Source organism: Anomalospiza imberbis, chromosome 1 (assembly GCF_031753505.1).
Source record: "Anomalospiza imberbis isolate Cuckoo-Finch-1a 21T00152 chromosome 1, ASM3175350v1, whole genome shotgun sequence".
NCBI lineage: Eukaryota > Metazoa > Chordata > Aves > Passeriformes > Viduidae > Anomalospiza > Anomalospiza imberbis.
The window spans coordinates 96,680,756-96,705,019 of NC_089681.1; the positions used below are offsets into that span (position 1 = coordinate 96,680,756).

Here is a 24,264-nt window from a genome sequence, read left to right on the forward strand (position 1 = left end):
AAAAAAGGTAGTGGTGATTCTAGTGAAAGGAAATGTGCTTTTTTAAACAGAATACCATGTGTCTCTATATTGACAGCTATTTATGATCATAGTAAACTATATTATGACTTGGTTGTAGTGCTCTACCTTATGTTGGTGGTGTTATTGCAGGTTCCAGTTGTGAGCAGTGCAGAGAAGGAGCCACTTACTCAGGTGCAGTAATATCTCCCAACTTAGAAACCACTAAAATCATGCGAGTTCCTCATGCTTTGTCAGTGTCCGACTGCATCGCAGCATGTTGTGACCTCTCTGGTTGTGACTTGTCCTGGATGTTTGAACGGCGCTGTTACATCGTGAACTGCCAGCACAAGGACAGTTGTGAACCTAAAAAAATTGAAACTGTCAAGTCCTACCTTACCTTTGTGCTGAGGCCTTCTCAGAGGCCAGCCTCACTGCTAGGGTTTGGGCAAGTGATCCCAAGCATGGTGCACTCTGTGGGACTCCAGAATGAGCCGTCAGAGGAAATAAGTAGCCTGAAGAAGCTGTCTCTGCTTGGAAAAGATCCCAGCCTTGAGGAGATACCTGAATACATTGATGATTATAAAGAGTTGGAGCAGGACCCCTTTCAGGTGGGCATCAAACATGAGCAGAAGGACAGTATGGATTATGCTGACTGGGGCTTGATAGTGGCAGGTGAAAATGGCTTCAACAGTTCCATGGGTGATGATGGAGATAACCAAGAAGATTTTGCTGAAAAGAAAGGGGAGGCTGGGAAGGTGGAAAGCCTTCTGAATAAAAACAACTCTGAACTGACTTCTGTCAATGAACACTCCACAGAGAGGTCATCCCTTCTGGAGATTACACCACTCCCTGGGAAGACATTTGAAAGGGAAGCAGCTGTTCCACTCCTTGCACAACCTGAGGATGCTTTGCAAAAAGAGGTAAGGAAGCAGGTAGAATATGGTAAGGATACTTGGCAATTATTTTAGTTTTCAAATCTTTGAAAATCTGTGGTTACTGCTTTGTAATATTACAACTCTCAAATGACTTTGTCTTGTTACTGTGTAAAAGAAGCTGAAGGGGATAGGATTGTCTTAAGAGGCAGGTGAATCCCTAAAGGACTTTTTTTTTCATCAGATGGTAAGGAGTAAAGTTCCTTTTAGGACACTGTGAGGTTTCCTTGTAAGTGTACAAATGAGTGAACCTGGACCTGGTGTAATAGTGTTACAGTGGTCTTCACTTCTGACCCCTAGTGACTCACTGGAAGAAGTTAGCAGGGCAGTACTAGTAGACCCTCTAGTATCCAAAGGCCAGGATCAGGGAACATAAGCTCCTCTATCAATAAAATTAGGCCTGCTTCATGGGTTTCATGCTACTAATGCACAGTGGTGTTACAGGTGTAAGTGCTGAGTTAATTTTTATAATGCTTTTAAAACATGAGAGGGGCATGGAACTTAAGGAGGGATGATAGCGGTTTTGGACCATGATGTGCAGCAGGATAAAGTGGATAAGGTGTTTCTGTTCTCAGAATCCTTGAATCTGATAATTAGAAAAATAAGTTAATTACTTAAAATCCAATACAGATGTCAGTATAAGTAAGATGCACCTGTTCTCTGTTTATGCCAACTAGTCTGATCAGTTGAGACTAAAGGGGCCTTGGTTTCTTAAAAAAAGGGTGGGTTCAGTTGGAAAGTTTAAACAGGCTGTAAATTCAGCATTCACTGGGTTTGACTCCCCTTGCCAGAAGGAAGAGGAAATTGATCAATGTTAGCTGACTTGCTCTAAATTCCACATGATTTTGTAACTAGCAAGTATTTCTTGCTGTGAAAATGGTAAATTATTGCTGTTACTGTAGGGAAGAAAAATGCAAGCAAATAAGAAAGTTGTGTGAAATCTGTGACAGCTGCAGTTCTGGGAGGGGATGACTGATGTGTGTAGAGCAGCAAGTCATAAGAAACAGATAAAGACTTCAGGTAACTGGAAGGAGCTCCTATTAACTGTCCCAGTCTTCATGGTCGATTTAAGACACCCCAGTACCTACTGGGAGGGCAAGAGAGCAGAGCAAAAGCTGTGCAAAAAGTTTCTGAAGGTTGTTGATAACTTTAAGAAGGTTATTGCTTTGAGTTTCTTCCAGGAGTTGAGAAGGAAAGACTCTGCTGGACCTCACCGTTGCAGGAAACAAAGGATTAGTTAGGGATGTAGGCATGAGGTAGAAGCTCCTAAGAGGGGCAGGAATAAGTGAGGAAGCAGGGTCACAACCATGGGCTGCAGTAGAGCAGTCTTTGGCCTGTTGTGGGATCTGTTTGGAAGAATTGCAAGGGACATTGCCCTGGAGTTAAGTGGGGGCCATGACAGCAGGCTGCTTTTTGAGGACCACCTCCTGTAGAGTCAAGGTAGCCTGTGACTTTTATGACTAAGTTGGTCTGGAGTGTATTGGCACAAGTGAGAAGAGATTAGAACTTGTCTTCATGTGTATGGAAGAGCACTTGACAACAGAATGAGTGCTGTGGCAAACTAAAAATTAGGTACTGCTTCTGCAAGCAGAGTTAATGATTGGAGACTTGTTTTAAAAAGTTCCTACCATGCACACTTTGAAATGAGCATAATTAACATGGGGATTTAGGTGAGAGGAGTAGATATTGGTTGTTCTTTTCTTAGTATGCAAAAAGCAAGTATATATGTACATATGAAGAATACAATACCAAAGTAGACTGTCACTGCTAATAAAACTTAGAGTGACATTCTGTCATGCACTAGTAGTGCAGTTAGTTCTAACACAGGGCAATAGCTGAGCTAAAATTAAGGACACCCAACCACTACAATACTAAACTTATCCTCTATATTTCCTTCCATCTGCAAGGGGAAACTTGCAAGCATCTTTTAGTTTCTGCCTGTGTGGTGTGATGGAAATCAAGCCACACCAAGAACCTGCAGTAGCTCTGTGCGCCACCATATTTGTGCACTTCAGGTGTGCAGTAAGACTTGAAACTTGTTTCCATTGCATTTTGCAGTCTAGTGGAAGACCTATTAGCATTGTGTTGATCTTTAGCCAACTCTCAGGATCCCTGCTGACTGAATTGCTTATACCTTGTGCCTTAGAGGAGTCATAAAACTTCAAGTTCACCTAAACTATGTGTCAGAGCTGAGCAAGTTTGTTCCCTGTCTCTAAGCAATCATGTAAATACTATTTTATGAAAGTTGAGATTTCACATCATGTAAATACTATTTTATGAAAGTTGAGATTTCACATCCTTCAGCAGTGATAAATCTATTTTGGTTTTCCCACCCCAGCCAGAACATAAAGATTTTGCTTTATCTTTTTACGCTGACTGTAGATGGGGCTTTATTGTAAAGTGAAATGGAGAGAAACCTACTTCGCTCCAGTACACAGAGTAATTTGTGTGTGATCTTCATATTATGCTAACATTATGCTAGCACAGCCACTGAAATTCCAATAGAAAGGCTGAGGAATGAGATTGCTGCTTTCAGTGTAGAAGGGATGAAATGCCAAACCTGGGTCAATCTTTAGCCACAGCTGATAATGATGCTGAAGAACTGGTAAGACAAGTGTAGTTAGAAGGTGGTTGGGACGTGCTCTGAGCACAGCTGTAGAAAGCATGTTAATGGGATAACATCAAAAGCTGTTCATGGCATGTATTGAGAAATGGCTCTAAAGGCTCTCTATTAATGTAAAGAAATAATCTGGGGAAGCAGAAGGCTTTCAGAAACTGCCAAATCCTAAGTGACCTTTGTTTCCCATATGGGAATTCCTTTGAATTTAGACATAGATGAAGAAATGGAGATGATGGATGATTTTAGCAAATAGATTTCCCTGACCTTCCCTAGAATCAGCTTCAGTCCAGACACAACTCCTCTCCCCTTCCTAGTCTCCACTCTCCTTCTTTCACTGCAGATTATGCTTGGTCACTTTCATGATGGAACAAGAGGCACAGGAGGTTAGAGTCAGTGCATGGCAGTCTCCTTTCTGCCATTTGTCATTTCTTTCTCTTTTCTGCCACTGTTCCTTCCTTTTTGTTTCATCTGCACTGGTGTAGGCTTCGCTGTGGGCCTCATTTCCCTGGGAGGTGGCATGGAGTGCGTTTCCACGAGGGTGTCTCCAGCCCTGTGCACAATAATGTTTGCATCCCCCCACATCCTCCTGTGTCCCCTGCATGCAGTGGCTATTGCCCTTTTTTGACTAGGTTTGAGAGGTTGCAGTGTTGGTGCACGGTGGCTTGATTCCATCTACTGCCAAACTTACTGGGACCACCAGGGTGGCCCCTGCAGCCATTCTTTTGCCACCTAAGCCCTGCCAGGTATGCCTATCACAAATGTTCAGCTTGGCTCCAAAATTTTCTGGTTTAGGAACTTTACTTGTGAATAGAAGCTGCCTGTGGTATATTGTGGTGATAGGATTTCCTTCTTATGTCTCTTTCTCCAGCAAGCAGACATTTCCATCAAATCTCATATGTATTGTTTAACACATATTTGTGTTTCCTTCTGAAAAAGGTTGGTTTTTGAAATCCAAATTTTGTTATGAAGGAAATCTCTAATTTTTACCCAAATTTTTAATTTGGGTTAAAAATGCCAAGAGGTCTCCAAATAGTTTTTTCATAGGTATATGATCCAAACAACCTCTCAAACTATGGTGGTTTTGTATAGGTTATGAAAATATGAAGGTCTTAAAATCATACTTGCTACTAAGTTTAATGAATTGCCCTGTTTATTGCACATAATACAATGTTTTCCTATCATCCTTTCAATTCTGCCACAGCAATTCTATGTCTGTCCCTGGGTCTGTGCTGACACACTCCCTTCTGCAGCTTCCAGACAAAGCTGTAGTAATAAGCCATACAGAGCAAGGTGACAAAAATGTGATTCCCTGATTCCCTCTCTTCACAGTAGTCAGCAGGATGCAGTGTCAGGTGCTGTGGTCTTTGAGCAAGGACCTGCACAGAGATTTTAAACTGAGAAACCAACAAAACACAGACCTCTGGAGTCTGTGCCCTTGGAGCATCCTTGTCATAAATGCAGTCAGATTCAGGGAGTTTCTGTATGTGATTTGGGAGGGAGAATATGCAGTTTGTCACTTAAGTGAGTCACCTGACTGTTGGGTTCACATCAGAGTTCAGAGAGATCTTATGGACTGTTAGTCTCTGGCAGCTCAATAACATGAGTACACTCAGAAATCTGTACGGAGTGTGTGCTGTCCAGCTACCCAGATCAGAAATCTGGAGTGTTGCCCATCCTTGAAGTGAGATATCTGCAAGGAATTATTTTTCTTTTTAAAATTTCCAGTTAACTGCTGATCTGCTAAGCTAAGTAAGGTTTTTAAGGTCTTAGCCAGAGTCTAGCTGCTGCTGTGTTGATGCTGCAATTTATTCAACAACTGATGCTGCAATTTATTCAACAGCAATTTATTTAACATTTATTCGACAGCTAAGGCCTGACTTAATTCTTGTGCTTATTGTATTTGCAGGGATAATGGTGCAGTCAAAATGTATAAATCTCTACCTAAGAAAACTTAAGATGGCTTACAGACTCTGTGTGGTGGTGAGCCTTTTAGTGTCTGATTGGCTTGCCTTCAGAATTCATATTTAAGACTTAAAATGCAGACTTGAATAACATAGATGTTCATCTCCTGTTTTGACTTTGTTTCAGTTTTGATGCCTACAGAAGCTGAACACTTCTGTTTGGTTAAAAATACATTGACTTGATCCATAGAAGATGTCTAAAACTCCTGAAAGATGTTTTGATATTTAGATTTACCTTTCTTTCTATTTTGAAGTCTGTACTTCATGTTATATGGTTGTTCTTATTTTCTGTTGGAATTCTCAAGAGATTTGCACTCAAGTCAAACCCAGAGAACTGGAGGATGTGGGCCCTCACCATTGGTGTGTTTGTATCAAGCAATAGTGGCTGTAAAAAAGGGTAAAAGCAAACCCACAAAGACCCTACCAGCAGAACTGCCTATCGGACTCACTCCCAGAAAGAATTCTTTTCTTTCCTTTGACTTTCACTTCCCAAGCTGGAATTTAGGTTAATCTTGCCCTCCACATCTTTTCCAGCAAATCTCTCAGTCTAAGAGCTTAGTTTCTGATATTGTCCCTGCTGTCTGCTAACATTTTTAGTTTGTCTTTTTGGCTGTGACACCACTTCAGACATGACAGTGCCACAGGGCACCTTTTTTGACTGCAGTGTCTTGCCTAGGCTTGCTGACTGAAGTGATGTTTGGTGCCACTGCAGAAGAGGCACCCTGGAAAGGCATGCTTGAGGTGACTTTGTCTTCATCTGTCCTACAAAGCCATGATGGCTGCTTTTCAACTGCTGGATTGGCAAATGGTAAGGAGAGGAGAGGCCAGAGGAAGCTCAGAAAAGTAGACTTCCCTCAAATTCAGGAGGCAAGAAAACACTGTGGTTTGCCCAAGTGTGGGAAGAAAATCCTTTATAAAGGGTGGAGTGAGTATGTAAAGGAGGCCTCTCTGGAGGAAAGACCTTTTGTCAAGATACAAAGCAGGATGGGCTTGAGGTTCTCCCTGCACATGATGCTATCAAGGGTGAGATTCCTGAAGGCACTACTTTATGGGAGCTGCAGTCCCTGATCCTGATATCAGTGTCCAGCTGCTCAGAGAGTACTGTCTGCATATGGAGCAGAGCTGGAAGTCTGTCCACAAAGGTGTTTGTCTTGTCTGTGTTATGGACTCCAAAAGTGCAGCTCTTGGTGTTGTCCTCGTCATCCTCATGAGTGGGCCTGCCACAATCCCTGACACTGCACAGGGATTTTTTCACTTTGTCCATTGTTGAAGGCTGAGATGGAGTTGCAGATGACTTCTGTGCTCTGCTTTCTTGTAGGCTGGCAAGGAACAGTTCCTGGCATTGCTTTCACATTCCCAGCTGCACAAGGAGCTTTTTCTCCTGTCCAGAAGGCAGGGCTTCTCTTATTTCCTAGGGAGGCAAACTGCAGAAGGAAAGTAGAGCACCTGAAATGCAAAGAGTAGAGAGTTGGGACTGTTCAACCTTGAGCACAGAGGGTTCAGGGGATTTTACAGATGTGTATAAATAACTCTGATGGGTGTGAAGAAGATGGAGCCAGGCTCTTCTCAGTGCTGTTCAGTGGCAGGAGAAGATACAACGGGCACAAAATGAAATCTAGGGAATTTTATTTAAACACTAAACCCCATATTTTTTTCTGTGAGGATGGCCAAACACTGGAAGTTTTCCCGAGAGGTGGATTTTCTGTCCTTGGAGATACTCATAACCACACTGAATTTGGCCCTGAGCAGTCTGCTGTAGCTGACCCTGCTTTGGAGGGTGGGTGCTGAACTGGGCTATCTCCAGGGGTCTCTTTCCACCTCAGCCATTTGTGATGTAAGTGTACATTTCACCAACCTTCATAATCCTATTCTACAGTTAATAGACAATGGACAAATAATAGTATTTTGCTGTACCTTCACATGCCAAACACAGTAGCCATAATTCGAAAAATGCTTTTCCCATATCATTAGATCAGAAATAAATCTTAAGAATATTAAGAAAAACCTGCTGGCCCATTGAGGTTAATGTGTTGTTGAAAGGCAAGATTAACCTAGTGCTTAGTTATTTGTGCCATACTTGCCATACACTTTGCTGCAGTTCTGATTTACTAACAGGGTGAGGCAATGCTGCTGCTTGATGCCTGAAGTAGAGACTTGTAGGGTGTTTTATTACTGTTCAGGAGATAAAAAGGCACAAGCAGCTTGTGTACTGAGCAGATGTAGTAAGAAGCAAGGACTCTGTTATGTTTGTGTGTGGCACAAAGACAATAATACCAGATAGACTTTCTGACATTGGCTTTTAAAGATTTATGACTGTATTTAGACCTGTTGTACTGATTTTTTTAATAATTTGGTAACTGGTAGCATTATTGTATTCCAGGTTACCACATGACTGTTCTACATCTGAAACTTGGAAAATTATTAGCAATTGTTACAAAGCCTGATCAGAAAAAAAATTCAGTCCTTGTTCAATGGGTATTCTGTATATTAATAATATCTCCTAGTAACATAAATCACTAGGGTCATCCTACATGCTGTTTAAAAAATAGCATACCTCTAAGTCTAGAAATGTGAAAAATGTCTCTTTCCCTACAACAACTCTTTCCCTATAATTCCTTTTTTTCAGGCTGCTACATCTTCCTCTTCTTCAGATAAACCAGATTTCTCCCCAGGCGTGTCAGAAAAAACCCAGACTCCCACAGTGGCCCCAGAGAATGCCACTGAAGGTGGGATCATGCTACTTCCCACTAATACTGCACCATCTGAGCCCATGCAGCTGTTCACACCACCTGCTACTGCTGCTAAAGCAGGTAATGTTTCAACAGAGCTGGCGATCTGAGGGGTACCTGCAGGTTGGACGGAGGGTGGGGATGACTTTTCTACTGTCAGGTTTCCAACCTGTTGTTAGTAAAAGCTCATTCTTTATCCAAATGTTACATAATTCCACTTTAAACCTGTAGACCTACACTAACACTGCAAACCCCAGACCCTAAAGTCACTTAATTCTGAGGCAAAACCCTGACCAAGTCCACCATTAGTGAGAAATGACATCTCAAGGAAATACAGCAAAGTAAAAAGCAGAGATTAAGACCTGTTTAAAATGTTTTAGTTTTTGTTTTTTTGGTTTTTTTTAACTTTGTAAGCAATACCTGAAGCTTTCTGAGGTTTCAGAATAGTCTCTTCTAGCCATATTATTGTTTTTGGTGTGACTCTTCAGAACACTGCTCCCTCTCAGAAACTCTGCAGTAGAAGCCTATCCGTAGTTGCCAGATACCATGCAGCAACATAGGTGGGACTTGAGGAAGCTCGGCACTTAACAGTGGAGAACATGGCTTCCAAATCTTCGGAAAACAAAAATTTTGCTTTAATTTCGAAACTGTGAGGAAGCTTATCACACTTACAGCTGCAGAACAAATGGTTTTATTTTGATATGGACTTCTAACTACCATGTCCTCTGTAGTTGTGTTAAATTCTGTGTGTATGTTCATGTATCTCCTTTCTCCTGCTGAGTTTCCTGCCTCCCGGTGCACACTGACGAAGGGTTAGAAAGGCTACAAGAAGTAGAGAAGCATAGATGTGTGTTTTTCTGCACTCCTAATGTACTGAGGGATGTGGGAGCTAAGCCCTTTGCTTCCTGGCAGAGAAAGTCTGGTTTCAGACATTCTTGGCATCCTCTACCAAAATGCAACCTGCCAGCTAGGATAGCAATAGAAGGTAAGAGAAAAAGATAAGCTACAAGAGATTCCTCTCCAAGACAATGGATCATCATTACCATTGACTGTTGGCTAGGCAGCTCTTCCTCCTCCTCTTATGAAGGAGGAGGTTGAAGAGGGCCCAAAAAGGAGTTTGGAAGAAGAAGCTGAAGTGAAGGTTGTGATGAATCTCACTGTAGGTATTGCTTTATACAAGGATGCTTTATACAGCTTTTGCCTGAAGTTTGTGTGTTCTCAGCCAAACTGTCTAGAAAGTCTCAATGACAGTCCCTCCTTCTCTCTGTTGGCCATTACCCTCTTCTAGCCATTTTATTATCACTGCATGTGAAGGTTCAAGTGCAAACCTTTGCTCCACAGGTGTGTAGGGCAACTTCCATGATCAGTTGTGAAGCCTTGGGTGAATTTAAGTAGCAGTGACAGAAAGTGTGTTTTCAGTGTCTTCACTTCATCATTTTTAGACCCACCAGCTGCCACTGCTGAGTAGCTTCTTTGGCATCTCTTCTGAGTTAGTAAGCTGGACATTGACACACTAGTGAACACTGCCTTCTGAGAACTTTTGTTCTGTGGTTTCCCAATACTAAAAGGAAGATACTTGAAGCATTTGAAATACAGGACTAAGCAAACTTTCCCTAAGTTGTGCTTTGGTATGTTTCTTCTGGTGGCTGTTTTTGTGTTTTTTGGCATTTTTTGAAAGATGAAATTTTCACTGACAGTGATTGAATAGCAAGTGGATTGAAGGGGCAGTTCAGATAAGAAATAACCATTTGCCCTTCTATGAAAGTGGATTTCTTAAAAGAAACAGAAGATGGACATTGGAACCTGCCTTACAAGTGCCACACAAACATAGAAATAGTACTTCTTGGTGAAAGAAAGTGTGATATTAAAGTTCTACTATGCTTTTTTTGTCTTCTGTAACTGTATTTTTTTAATTCCTGCACTTCCAATTACTGAGAAGAATACATAACGCTTTATGCAGAGCATTGTTACCTCTGATATGAAGGAATAATGAGAATGCTTTTCTCTGAAACAGAAGTAGGGAAATGACACTTCGTAGCTGGAGAAGAAAAAAACTTTGGTTTGGTAAAAGATGAGGGAAATCACAGTCATTATTAAAAATATCATTATTTTATAATGCATTAAGGATTTTTTTTAATTATTGCTGCCTGTTCTCTATAGAGTACTTGTCAAATTTTACTTAATCCATTGCAAATAATATTTGAAGGTACTAAATTTATATCGGTTCCATCTGTTATAACATAGTGTACTCCTCCTATCTTATATGTAGTTAAAGAACTTACTGTGTCTGCTGGAGATAACATACAAGTGATGTTACCCAAAAATGAGGTCGAACTGAATGCCTTTGCTGTCCCACCACCATCTACAGGTGAGTTCAATGCCTTGGTATACAAGGAGATGCATACACTACCAACTTGTAAATGCAGACAAGTTCTGAGTTATTTGAACATCCACCACTTGGAATAAAACAAATTTTCTTATTTCTAATACTGCCTTTTTTGTGACTCTAACTGCAGAGAGGATTTCCTCTGTTAGATTTTAAAGAAGAATTTTTTTTTAAGTGGTTTTTACTTTCAGAACCTGAACTCATTAGCCAGATAGTTCAATAGAAAGCCTGTCATTTCTTCCAAAAGATGATCTGGCCTAATTTTTAGCATCTTGCTGTAAAGCTCAGGGAAGGCGGGAAAGTAGGTTTTGAATACAATATTTGCCTTAAAACTGCCAGCTTCTGAATTGCAGGGGCAGGTAAAAGATGTTTGGTAAGCAGCTATGTAAAATATGTTGGCTTCACATGAAGCTAGTTTTTGTAAAGAAGTTGATTATTTGTGAAGTCCATTACATCCTTGCTGCTTTACGAAGTTGCAACACACTGGGAGTTTAACATATGGCCATACTGCTTATTTTACAGGCTTAAGCAGTAGCAGTCATAATTTCATACTGTAGCATTTTATCTGATGAGTGGTGAACTTGATTTCTTTGTTTTCTGGGCTTATCTTGAACACAAAACTGATTGTTCTTACGCTGTGTTATTGCTCTTAGAAACAGCCTACACCTATGAGTGGAGCTTAATCAGTCACCCTGCTGACTACAGTGGGGAAATGGAGCGCAGACACAGCCAGACTTTGAAGCTCTCTCATGTAAGTGAGCTGTAAGCTCAGGCTCATTGTGTTTGTGTGGTCCTTTTTCATAGAATTGTAACCTATGGGGAAGGGCACCTTGATTCAAGGAGTTCAGATGGCTTCAAGCCATCCTGAGTCTCATCACTTGTTTGTGTCACCAAAGTTATGCCAGCATCTTATAGTGTTCTAATAATTTTCTAAGATAAAGTAAAAATTCCTTAGTGTTTGCTTCATATTCCCCACTTCCAGGCAGTGACCTAGTGGGCTTTTATGTATGTGTTTATAAAAGTAATCTGAGGATTCAGACATCCAGATTTATTCTTTTGTGATATGATTGTCAGATGTAAGCATATTTCTTTTGTATAATTCAACATGTAACCCTGTTTGTTCTGTGTTTGTCTCAGTTATCAGTGGGACTTTATGCCTTCAAAGTAACAGTTTCCGGTGAAAATGCCTTTGGTGAAGGTTTTGTAAATGTCACAGTCAAACCAGGTAAGTCAGTTGACTGATATAATTAATTTCTTCAACAAAAGTACAGCATACTTGTCAAACAGTCTCTCAGTTACTGTTTGTCAAGGACATCTGGCAGTCCAGTCATGCTAATGTTTTTCATATCTTGGTGTCTCTAAGGGCTTTTAAGAAAGTAGAACTAAGGGTCCTGCTTACTTTGTTTAAGTACTCTCTAGTCTTTCCCCTTCCTCAGGCAAAGCCTGAGATATCATCACGCCACCTTTCCTGGTCCTGTTCTCTAGCTAGGGACAGGAATCACATGCTGATCCAGCTCTATCTGCAGGTTACAGTGCAGGGCTCTGATCTGAATTACACCATGTAGGAGCACTGTAGTGGAACACTGCTGTGTCAGCACACTGCTCATCAGTAACCTCTTCTTTGCCTTGTCCAGAAAGGACAGCAGATGCTGCAAAGCTGTGTGTCCTAGATTTAATCACTGGAGACTGTTGATCTGTAGACTTAACATTAGTTTTGCCTGGGCTTTCACTAATATTTTTTTTCTTCCCCTTTTTTTCTTCCCCGCTATCTTTCTCACAGAAGTCAGGATTAACCAGCCACCTGTTGCTGTTGCTTCACCCAAAGTCCAAGAAGTTTCCTTGCCTACAACTTCCACCTTCATTGATGGCAGTCGTATGTACTGGACCATCCTGTGTTTATATCCTATATTTTAATATACAGTTACAACATTATTACAAGTGAAATTTCTTATTCTCACTCTTCTCAGAAGTTCCCTGAATAATTTTTTTTTGGGAATATGTGTCCAGTTATAAATTATTTTAATAAATTTAAAAATTATAAAACACAACCTTGCACACGGAGATTGAGATGCAGTGTTTCAGAGATTGCTGCATCCAGACAGCAGCTACTCTTACAGCTTCTTCCTGTCCTGCCCATAGAGCCTCTGCCTCTGTGCCAGTACAGCTGGGGCCATAGCAGAGAGCTGTCAGATAGGGTGTGATGAGGTGTTGTAACTACATTCATAATTACTGAGTATAGACAAGTCAGAATGTGTAGAGTCTGAGACTGATAATATTTTTTTTTAATTCATGTGTGTGAAGAATTGTTTAGATAAATCATACCAAAGGTAACTTGGTATGACTGTGGTTAATGAAGCTTGTTCAATTATACTTGTAGAAACAATTGTAGAAAACCAGTTAGGCATGAGTGTATGAATGACTTAAATATTCATTCCAGTAATTGCTACAAGAAACTGATGTGATTTTCTTCAATGAATGTAGAAAGCACAGATGATGTGAAGATAGTGAGTTATCACTGGGAGGAAATTAAAGGTCCCCTGCGAGAGCAGAAGGCATCTGCTGACACACCTGTCTTGCACTTGTCTAACCTTGTTCCTGGAAACTACACCTTCAGGTACCTGCATGATTATTTTCTTGGGGGCTTATCTGTGATATCAGCTAAATGTTCGTTTTTTTCTGTGCTCATGTGTATCTCCTCAAAAGAATTTAATTTTTCTTCTGCAAACTGTTACTCTTCATTTTGCACAGTGGAGAAACCTATGGAGTGGTTTTATCAAAAAGTGGTTGCAGTGATCCTTTATAACTCAAAATTACAGAAAAGAAGGTATCATAAATTTATTATGTCTCCACTTCCAGCAATAACAACTGTGACAGACTATTTTTTTTCCTAGCCTAGAAGTTGGCTAGTGCCCTGAATGAAACTATGAGTCAGGCTGTGAAAGTCTTGCTCTGAAGGGTGGTGGCAGACAGGATAATATTGTCAGACTAGTCCTCACAAGACATTGTTATGCGCTGATTTTACTAAGAGTCACTCTGTTCTTTATTAAAGCATTTGCCTTTTTACTGGTTTCCTCCATTTATGCATTGCTGAAGCTGGGGGCTGCCCAGATAGTGAAAGCAATGTTTGTGGTTCAAGGTGCTTTAGTAAAAATCAGTCCTTTTTCTGAACTGTTTAACTTAAAGCCTAGTCTGTACAGAGGCAGACTTCCCACTGACCCACCTTCGGTTCTTTGGCTGTCAGTGGGTTGCCTAGCAGTCAATAAATTTAGGTATCAGCAGATTGTTGAAGCCAGCATATTTATACATTAACTGTGGTGCTTTGCATAAGTTCCACTAAAACTTTTATAGCTTCTGTTTCTTAATTCTGTATTTTTTACTGGAATTGTTCCATATCGGACAGTAGCAGAAATGAGTGTTAATTTTTTTCCATGTTAAAAAGGGCAGAGACTGGCTTACAAGCAATGCTTCTAAGTGTGTTCCAAACCCTAGGGAATTAAGAAGTCAGTTTTTGCATCTCTGCACCTTTGAGGGAGGCTGACTTACCTGAACAGTAGAGCAGTGTGTTGAAGATTACAAAAAATTAGCTGGTCAAAAAAATCCAGTGCCCTTGATAGACATGGATGTGCACCCATTGCAAAATGTACATGTTCCCTAATATCTGAGGTAATGAGCACTGGTTTTGTTCCTACTCAGGTTCCCTTCCATGTGGTCAGCTGTATGCAGTTTTCATAATAGAAGTGGATTACAGATCAGTTGGTCACCTTTGAAGTGCCTGCAGTAGTCTCATTTTAAGATTATTTTGTGCTTTTGAGAGGCAGTAATGTCTGAGGTTTTTTAAAACCCTGTACATTTTTAGTTTTGTAACTTGACATTGATATTAAGCTCCATTAAAATTAGTAATGATGTGCCACAAAAAAATAAGAAGTGAGGATCTGCTGTTCTATAAGCAGAGCTTCTGAACATCCAGAGTAGTTTTAGATGTTTCTCTGTACTGTTTCACTATAGGTGATGAATAAAATCCTTGGTTTTTACTGAGTACATTTCTAAAAGAGTTTGTAGTGAATGGTGAAATTGCCATTGACAGCAGGTAAAGGGATTCAGAATATCTAGGATTTTTTTGTTAAAGGTTGAAAGTTGTCTTTGTAAAGTTTTCTGAATTTCTTTCCTGCCTTAGTTGAGGGATATGTGTGTCTGAAGCAGAAGTTCATATTATATAATGAGTGGCTTTTGCTTGGGTGGTCTTTGAAAAAGTGCCAGAAAAAGATTAATATTTCAATTTAGAAGTTGGCAGAAGTTCATCTTAACAGATACTGGTTTTCCTGTTGTAGACTCACAGTGATTGATTCAGATGGAGCAGCCAACTCCACCATTGCATCTCTGACTGTCAACAAGCCAGTGGATTATCCACCTATTGCTAATGCAGGACCGAATCAGGCAGTCACTTTGCCCCAGAACTTCATCACACTGAATGGAAACCAGAGCAGTGATGACCATGAAATTGTCAGCTATGAGTGGTCACTTAGTCCCAAAAGCAAAGGCAAGGTTGTAGCAATGCAGGTACGTGTCTTTCTCCTTGCATAGGATTGAAAAGTTCTCTTATCTTTGCCTTTACCATGAGCAAACACATACCTAACTGCTCAGAAGCAATGAAATACCTAGAGTGATGTTATTCCTTTTTTGTTTTTCTCTCACATGTATTCAGCTTTTATTTTAGATACTACTTTAATTCCTTATCATATTTTTTTTTTAATTCTTTGGGGCCAAACAAACTTGCTTGTTCCCTGGTGGTTTGGAAAGACTTCAAGATGATGTTGTCTGTCCTTGAATCCTAGAAGCTGTTTCACAGACTCCCATCTTTTGAGGCTCTGGGCAGGCTGAAAACTGGTTATAGGAGAATGTGGAGATAGTCAGAGTTTTCTTGAAACACTTTTTCCTGGAGAGAGTAGAACTCAAATAGAAACTTAATTTTCTGAGCGAAAGATGACAAGACCTTTTGGCAGTGTTCATGCAGCCACGCTCTGTGGTGGATTTTTATGCTCACTAAAACATGGGTTTCGAGTGAGCGCTTACAGAATTTATTCTCTTATTTTCATGACTATTTTTGTTGTTGTTGTTTTGGGTTTTTTTTTAATCTGAGAAGTTAATAAATATTTTCATTGGACTTGCATTCACTAAGTTGGAGATTCTTACAGCTCTGTAGGCAGTTGAGATGATTAATGTAATGAATTCAGCTGAAACTCAGGAGGCATTTTTTATGAGACTTGATTTCTGCCATGTTGGCAAATGCTTTAGACCTTCAGAACTGAAAAGAGATCACTGTAGATATATTTAGGAAAGAAGTAATATTATTAACGCAAAACTACACTGTAGAAGAAATTAAAAATTATGGAAGGACTTCCAGCATAATGACTTTTTCTGATCATTCATCAAGACAAAAACTTTCCAGAAGCACCTAAGCAAACTGAACTTGCAGTTTTTGAGAGCTGTTCAATCTTCAAGCAACCTTTCTGAAGGAAGGGAATGACTGCTTAAGATATCCAATGGATTCACTGGGTATTTAATGTGGAAATGCAAGTATGTTACAGTTTCTTTTCAACAGACTAGTAATCTTTTTCATGTGCCTGAAGCTGAGGATCATAGAATCATAGAATGGTTTGGGTTGGAAGGAGCATTGAAGATCACTTTGTTCCAACACCTTGCCATGGGCAGGGATGTCACTCACTAGACCAGATTGTTCAGGGCCCCATCCAATTTGGCCTAAAACAGATACAGTGATGGAGTATCCACAACTTCTCTGGGCAACCTGTGCTGGTGCTTCATCACCTTCTAAGTAAATATTTTCTTCTAATATTTAATGTAAGCCTGCCTTCTTTTACTTGGAAACTATTCCCTCTTGTCTTGTCACTATCTGCCCATATAAAAAGTTCTTCTCTCTCCTTTTATAAGCCCCCTTTATGTACTGGAAGACTGCAATGAGGTCTCTCCAGAACCTTCTTTTCTCGAGGCTGAACAACCCCAACTTTCTCTGCCTTTTTTTGGTGGGGTGCTCTAGCCCTACTCTGACCCATCTTCATGGCCCTTCTTTCGACCACTCCAGAGGATGCTGGTCTGTGGTGTATTATATGATATCCACTGTTAGAGTGCAATGTAACAAGTACCTGTGTCATCCACATATCAAAGCCTGTGCTGGTTAGTTAATCATTTATCAAGTCTCTTTTTGTCATCTTAATCCAAAAGAACAAAAGAAAGCCAAACCTATTTGCATTATGACTTGGTAGTCCTCATATGAGAGACGCCACAAATGTTCATTTTATTAGCAAAAGCACCTATGGTTGGGCCTAGTCATTTTATGACTTCTAGAGGTATCAGCAAATGCTGCTGGAAGAGTAAATTCAGGACAGAGTTGGGTTATCTTGTTTAATATGTTTTTTTTTCCATAACCCTATTTGTCTGGGTTCAAGTCAAGCTTGGTTTTGCATTGAACAGTTTTTGTAAGTACTAAAGAATGTCATGATGTTTGTTTTTAAAATATCCCTAATGAAATGGAATAAGCTGTAGGAATTGTCATCAGTATTTAATTTCCTAATTGAGAATGGTAATCTTCCATGTGTTTCACAATTATTGTTGTGGAGATGTGGTGTATGCAGTGGTTATACCAACAAAAGAAAGTAGGATTTATTGCCTATAGATATTTATGTGAGTTGGTAGGAACAGTTGCAATAGTGAACACATTACCTCTGTCTGTGTGCCAAATTTTAAGCCTCCTCTTTAACTGCAAGGTGCATAAACTCCTTGCTCAAACACTGTATTTATGACTTTAAGCATTTATTTTTCCTTACATTTGCTCTGTAAGACCTTTCATTACCCACAACCCTTTCTGTTTTATCTCATGCTCTGTCCTTGCCGATGCTGTGAAGGGAGTGCGGACGCCGTACCTGCAGCTCTCTGCAATGCAGGAAGGAGATTACACATTCCAGCTGACTGTGACAGACTCTGCGTGGCAGCGCTCTACAGCCGAGGTGACACTGATCGTGCAGCCTGGTAAGTCAGTGCAAGCATGTCCGAGTCCCTCAGGGCTGGCCCAGCCTGGTGCCTTGGTGCCATTCTTCAACACCTTCTCTCCCCACATTATACCACTGATACGGCAGCCCCAGTGCCTGGTATCCCTGGATCAGGGACTTGTCCACCTCCATTTTCTGTCAAAGCAGGCAGTTAGGTGTAAAATCAAATGCTGAATCAAACAAAATCCAGGTGGTGATCCTTAGGGTCACACCAGCTTGGTTATGTAAGGCATCAGAGATCTGTTTGAATATGCTTCTAAAACCCAAATTGTAGCTCTTGAGTTTAATGCCCTACAGAGTCTGTTTTGAAATCTGCTCAGAGTATCAATCAGTGCTTTGTTTTCTTATTGTTTTGCAATTCTCCTGCAAGAGTCCTTGTGTGATTTGAATTTACTTAAACAAATTGGATTGTGTTTCCTAGGAAAAAGTGTCAACCAAGGACTTTTCAAAAGCTGCATCTTTCACATGTTTATATAGGTTTGGGAGCCAAATGATGAATAAGTTCAAATGATCTGGGCCTCATGTGATTTTTTTAATGCCTTTTTTTTCATAGTATGTTTGCCTTTTACATCCGCACTAGCCTTTTCTGCCCCTGTGCAGGTCTCACATTATACCATGGGGAAATGTTTTATCTTCCTGCTGCCACTTAATACACATCTTTTGTAGATGATCCCTTCTGGGGCAACTTTACAGCAGCCATTCACTGCAGAAACAAGAACATGAATTGGAAGTGTGGTGTGTGGTGGTGCCTTTTAGGACCCTTTATAGTTTGGAGTTAGAAAGATACTATTGCTGAAGTCAGGCTCAAGGGTAAATACCCAGGAAAATGGTAGCGTTGCCAGTTTTACCATGTCACAAAAGCACAGATTGAAAACAGAGTAACAGGTTATGTTTCTGCGCTAAATTCTCAAAGGCTGTGAATTGGCATTAACTTAGTAGCCTTGAGCAGCAGACAGAATGGGTCAGTATCTTTTCTGAGGGTAAAGAATCATATTTATGTGGGAGGTTTTAAAGAGGATGGACTGGTGGAACCAGGAGAATACCCCACTACTCATGTTTTGTGACATTTCATAGAATGCATTGAGCATGCAGCAAGATTTTTGGGAGTGTGACTGTGCCTTTAGATAGGACTATGAAAAAGGGAAATACTTGCAGTGGGATTTGGGATCCCACTTGCTATGGGATTTGGCTTGCTGCAAAGCTGACCTCTCCCACCTGCTGGCTTGAATGTCATACTTGTGGTTTGTACCTTTTGAGCCAATATATCAAAATTTTATTAAAATACCCTGTGTAAAATCTGTTAGGCAAGCCTTGCCAGTGACTACCTAGAAAATGTCATACACTAAATTCTACTTTTGCAGAAAATAACAGTCCTCCAGTAGCAGTGGCTGGCCCTGACAAGGAATTGACCTTCCCAGTAGAAAGTACTACACTGGATGGAAGCAAAAGCCAAGATGACCAAGGCATTGTCTTCTATCATTGGGAAAATATCAGGTATCCAGACGTTTTACTAATCCTCAGTAAAAAAGAGAACAAAGTGAATGTGACTGAGTCTAGAGCCTCTTATCCAATCATGTTGAATGATGAATTGTGAATTATGTTTGAAAATTGCTTTCTGGACAATCCCACTTGGGTAGTAATAGCATAAGAAATAGCAATTTTAAGTTGAACTTGAAAAGCTCAGGCAGTCTCTGCCTGTGTTTTGCAATGTTTAATTTTGAAGCCTACTTTTATAAAATTAAGAAAAAATTACAGGGACTTCTGTGTCTCCTGTTAAAAAGCAAGTTGCAGGCTTGGGTTGCATCCTGTAATATACAAAATTTTTCCATTTGTGCTTAGAACTAGGATTTCTCAGTCACTTGTTTACTGAACAGTAAAGTATCAGTCACTTTGTCTTGAACTTCCAGTAATGGGTGACTAAATCACTCATGAACGATGATGGAAAATATTTTACAAAAGCTTATAATTGTTTATGTGCAAACCTACCTGTTCCTTAATAAAAGGGCAAGGTATTTTAGCTCATGCAGCTGTCGTACCTGGTACAGGAAGTGGTCTGCTGGCAGCCTGTACAGGTTGTGAGTGGCTCTTAGAGCAATATAATTTGCATGAAATAGCTATTAGTTATAGTTCTCTTTTCATGCTCTCATGAAATAAAACCGTGGTGAGGTTGAACTTCTGGGGAGTTTTTCTACTCTTCTGATAGGTGGGGATGTGTGCTTGGGTGCTTTGAATGTCTTCAAAAATGGCATTAATAAATTCTCTAAACTAATGTAGTTTAGAGAATTAACTCATGTAGAGAACTAACTCATGTAGTTCTTTAGCCATCAGTGCTTACAGTGGTAGTAGAACTATAACACATAAAATCAGAAGGCCTGAGCAATGCTGCTGAACTCAGTTAGGCTGGCTGGGCACAATTATTTTTGTGAGATGTTTTGTTTCAGTGGGCCAAGCTCTGTACAGATGGAAAACGCTGACAAGGCAATAGCAACTGTGACTGGTCTCCAGGTTGGTACCTATCACTTCAGGCTGACTGTGAAAGACCAGCAGGGCTTGAGCAGTGCATCTGTGCTCTCCATTACTGTGAAGGAAGGTAAGCCTGGCTGTTGCTTCTTAGGGCATAGCAGGCAACTGGACACTTCATTCAGTTGCTGATGGAATGTGAAGGAAAGCAGAACAGAAAGGTGTAACATATTTGTTGTATTTCAAATGTGTTTAAGAAAATTGCTCTATTGTAGTAAAGTAGTATTGTGACTGGCAGAATTAATTTCCTTTGATGCAAGCTGTTTCAATGTTCAGTATATGCAAAATTAGTTGTAATAAACATGCTCCAAAATAATATTTTTTACAATTGTATGTCTACATCAATAAGAAGACATGTTTTTATTTTATCTTTGAAATTAAGCTTTGAGCAGAAAAGCAGTTTTACTCTGTATTTTAAAGTAATATCCAAGACATGATGTCTCAGCGAACCAAGTTCCACTTAAAAATTTAGTATTAAAAGACCTGAGTTGTTTGTTTTTGGTTTTTTTTTGGTGATGTGTTGTTGTGGTGGGTTTTCATTTGGGTTGTTTTTTTTTTTAATTATACAGAGAAACAGTTGCTGTAGTGTGGGGTATTTTATGTTTTTTGGGGGTTTTTCCCAACATGCATGCTGTAGAAGAGGCTTTAGGATAATCATAGTGGTTTGGAGGGACCTTGAAAATCATCTTGTTCCAAACCTCCTGCCATAGGCTGAGACACCTTCCACTAGACCAGGTATCTCAAAGCCCCATCCAGTCTGACCTTGGACACTTCCAGGCATGTGTTGACTTCAGCAAGCCCAGGATGCAGTTGTCTTTCTGGACTGCAAGTGAAGTGGACATTGCTGGGTCATGCTGAGCTTCTTGTCAGTCAACACCCCAAGTCCTTCTCTTCGAGGCTTAGAGGCATTATGCTGACTACTCCCAGTCCAGTCTCTGCCGAGCTTGTACTTGGGATTGGGATTGCCATGACCAGTGTGCATCTTGGAGAAGAAGTTGGGCTTTGTTTTACTCATGTGCATCATTTCTTGAACTGTTTCAGAGTTTCAGTTAGTGTTCAGTTAGAAGCAAGTGGCAACAGCTCTGCCCAAATGTGTCCATGGTCTTGTTTGTCCTGTGAAGTGTAGCCACATTAAGTTCTGTCTACAGTCACAGGTTTGATATTAAAAATACACAGTTTTCCTATAACCAAGTTTAGTCAACTGGTTTTACTTGGAAGAGACACAACCCTATGCTGTTAACAGCCAACGCCCTTGATATCTGCCCAGGATTGAATTATTTATGTCCAACTATTTGTGTACAGTGAGGTATTTCACTCAGCCCCACAGCTTCCTTGAGCCCTGGCTTACTAGTTGTGCTCTGAAAAAAATCAGTGATGTCTAGTTTCTGGAAAGAGAACATGTTCATCTTTCTTTGGCTTTTTTTCACCATATGGCCAATGCATGCCTTAGTTTCACTGCTAGTGGTGAGCAAAAAAACATTTGGGAATTAGACTTACTCTTAAGTTTCTTGTTTGCATTTTGCCTAAATGCAGGCATTTTGAAGATACAAGATCTTGCACAAGCTTCTATTGGGTAATAAGTGATTTTCCAGATGAAAAGGTCCCAGCAGTGTGAATTGCAGTGTGGGTGTATTGGCAATGGCATGTCACATGTTTTGAAAGAAATCCTTCTCCACTATTTTTATGGCTAGAAAACAACAGTCCACCCCGGGCACATGCTGGTGGGAAGCACGTTCTAGTGCTTCCAAACAACTCGGTTACCTTGGACGGCTCGGGGTCTGCTGATGACCAGGGGATTGTGTCATATTTGTGGATTCGGGATGGTCAAAGCCCAGCAGCTGGGGTAAGTTTCTTGAAGGTTGTAATGTAATTTGGCTTTTGTTTTGCATGGAACTGCAGCAGGGAGAGCAGGTATGACCCATAAGATGCTGTTAGGTGTGGTGCCTGTTTCTGGTTTGTCTCCCCTGCTCTCGGTAATGCTGTGGTTCAAGAGGCTGGTGATATTTTCAGTACAGCTAGAGAATATAGCAACTAAGGACTGCAGCAATGCAGAGTAATTGGTGAGAGTATGAAGCTAATGTGTTTGAGAGAAAAAAATATCTGAAATCCAGATATTACAAAGGAGGAAGGTCTGAGAGCAAGTAACAATAAAGATTAAGGAATCCTGCCTGGTAGCATATGAAGTAAATTTTAAGGTAAAAATGGTGTTTAGCATTTATGTAGGCACCTTCCCTGGCAGATGATTAGCCTGGGGCATTAGGGCAGGGGATTCTCCTCTCTGAGTGGGGTGGACAGCAGAAATACCTGAGGATAAACTTCAGTTATGTGTCAGCTAATAAAACTGGGATCATTTTTTTCCCTATTTGCAAAAAGTGTTGTGGACAGATCTTTGGTCTCAGGAAGACAGTTGTAAATCAGCAAGTACTAGGAAAGGAGAAAAAGCAAAGTCATAAAAAAAAACTTCTAGAAGCAATTCAAATGAGGCTGTAAGAATTGAAGAGGTTTGGCTTAGATATAGCTGGCAGAGTTGATAGTTGAAAATATATGAACTACAAGGAGAAGAAATAGGAGTTAAGAAAGCAGAACTAAGGATACCAGAATAAAACTGAGAAATAATAATGTAACTATCTTGGATTTTCAAGAAGATGAGTTCTTCAAATTGTCAGCTGTTCTCTCTTCAGGTATTTTTAATGAAAATATCCATAGTGTGCAGACATCCTCATTAACTGTCGCTTCCAAATTTCTTTACTTCTGCTATAAACTGTGAGTAGGTCAAAAGTCAAAGCAAGAACACAGACCATCATACCAGATAGCTGACTTGATAATAAAACCTGCAAATGAAGTCTTTCTCTGAGGGTGTAACTATTCTGGACCTTATTTTTGCAGGATGTGATCCATGGCTCAGACCACGAGGCAGTACTGCAGCTAACTAATCTTGTGGAAGGAACCTATATTTTCCACTTGAAAGTGACGGATGCTAAGGGAGACTCAGATGTTGATTCAGCAACTGTTGAAGTGCAGCCTGGTATGACAATTAAAAGGTCATCGACATGTTGTGAATACCACATCTTTGTTCTCCTCTTCACTTATTTATGCAGATGTTGATGAGAATCTCAAGTTAAAACACAGAGCAAACAGGTCTCTCTCTTTCTACCTTCTTACTGTTTTGTGACTAGGCCCAAGTGTCTTAAAAGGTGACGTCAGGATTCTTAACTACTACAGTCACCATAGTTGGGACCATAAATAAATAAAAATTATACTTGATAGTTAATATTTTCATTAGGCTTTTGTTGCTTCTCATTCATGATAGGGTTTTTGTTTCTTTTTCTGGTTGTTCATTAGTTTAGCCAATAGGAAGAGATGGGAGCTGACCATTAAATTTAAGTACAAATGCTGCTGTTTGATGGTTGAAAGTGTGGCTTTGTTTATTTTTCTTCTTTCATCCTGAAAGACAAAAAATCCTCAAAGAATTTCAGGAGGTTGTAAATGCAGGTGAAATAGCTAAATGATGAAAATTGAAGTCTCAGGAAAAGAGTCTGATATCTTGGGTCTGTCAGAGATACCTTGTTTATCTGGCTCCTGGGCAATGATTTTATTTTTGTTCCTCAGTTTACTGTTGAATGTAGTCATAGTAATTGGATTATGATTCTCATGGGATATCTGTGAAGTTTGTTTTGTTTGAGAGGCACTCTAGATGTTCAAGCACCATATAAAAGAAACCTCAGTTTGTAAGGGTAGGCAGGGTAAACATACCTGATATTTCTCAGATTTACCATCCTCATTTAGACTTGTTCACTGTCTTGCATGCTACAATACGAGTCCATCTTTGGCTCCTTTGTCCTGGGTGGTAGTCTGTAGTAGATTACTGGCAGGGGACTTGGTAATTAGGCTCATCTAGTGCTTACCTCTGACTTCAAGATGGCAGCATTTAGGAGAGCAGAAGTTGCTCTTCTGCATGGAAATGTGTAAATGTTGAAAGTGCACCCTGAAGTACTTTATTGATAAAATGGGTTACTATCTTAGGACCCACCAGGTTTGTTTTGTAGAGAATGTGA

At 40.2% G+C, this 24,264-nt stretch overlaps 1 protein-coding gene across 5 annotated transcripts in view; it reads left to right on the forward strand.

Moving 5' to 3' along the window:
• Nucleotides 1-24,264, forward strand: part of KIAA0319 (KIAA0319 ortholog) — a 53,766-nt gene that overhangs the window by 21,653 nt on the left and 7,849 nt on the right. For all 5 annotated transcript variants that reach the window (XM_068200921.1, XM_068200932.1, XM_068200940.1 and 2 more), the window contains 13 exons: nucleotides 151-920; nucleotides 8,140-8,323; nucleotides 10,512-10,610; nucleotides 11,282-11,379; nucleotides 11,766-11,853; nucleotides 12,409-12,501; nucleotides 13,110-13,242; nucleotides 14,957-15,185; nucleotides 17,546-17,669; nucleotides 19,051-19,183; nucleotides 20,131-20,279; nucleotides 21,901-22,052; nucleotides 23,096-23,234. In XM_068200921.1, coding sequence (XP_068057022.1) covers nucleotides 151-920; nucleotides 8,140-8,323; nucleotides 10,512-10,610; nucleotides 11,282-11,379; nucleotides 11,766-11,853; nucleotides 12,409-12,501; nucleotides 13,110-13,242; nucleotides 14,957-15,185; nucleotides 17,546-17,669; nucleotides 19,051-19,183; nucleotides 20,131-20,279; nucleotides 21,901-22,052; nucleotides 23,096-23,234 — 2,391 coding nt within the window. The remainder of the gene's footprint in view (nucleotides 1-150; nucleotides 921-8,139; nucleotides 8,324-10,511; nucleotides 10,611-11,281; nucleotides 11,380-11,765; nucleotides 11,854-12,408; nucleotides 12,502-13,109; nucleotides 13,243-14,956; nucleotides 15,186-17,545; nucleotides 17,670-19,050; nucleotides 19,184-20,130; nucleotides 20,280-21,900; nucleotides 22,053-23,095; nucleotides 23,235-24,264) is intronic.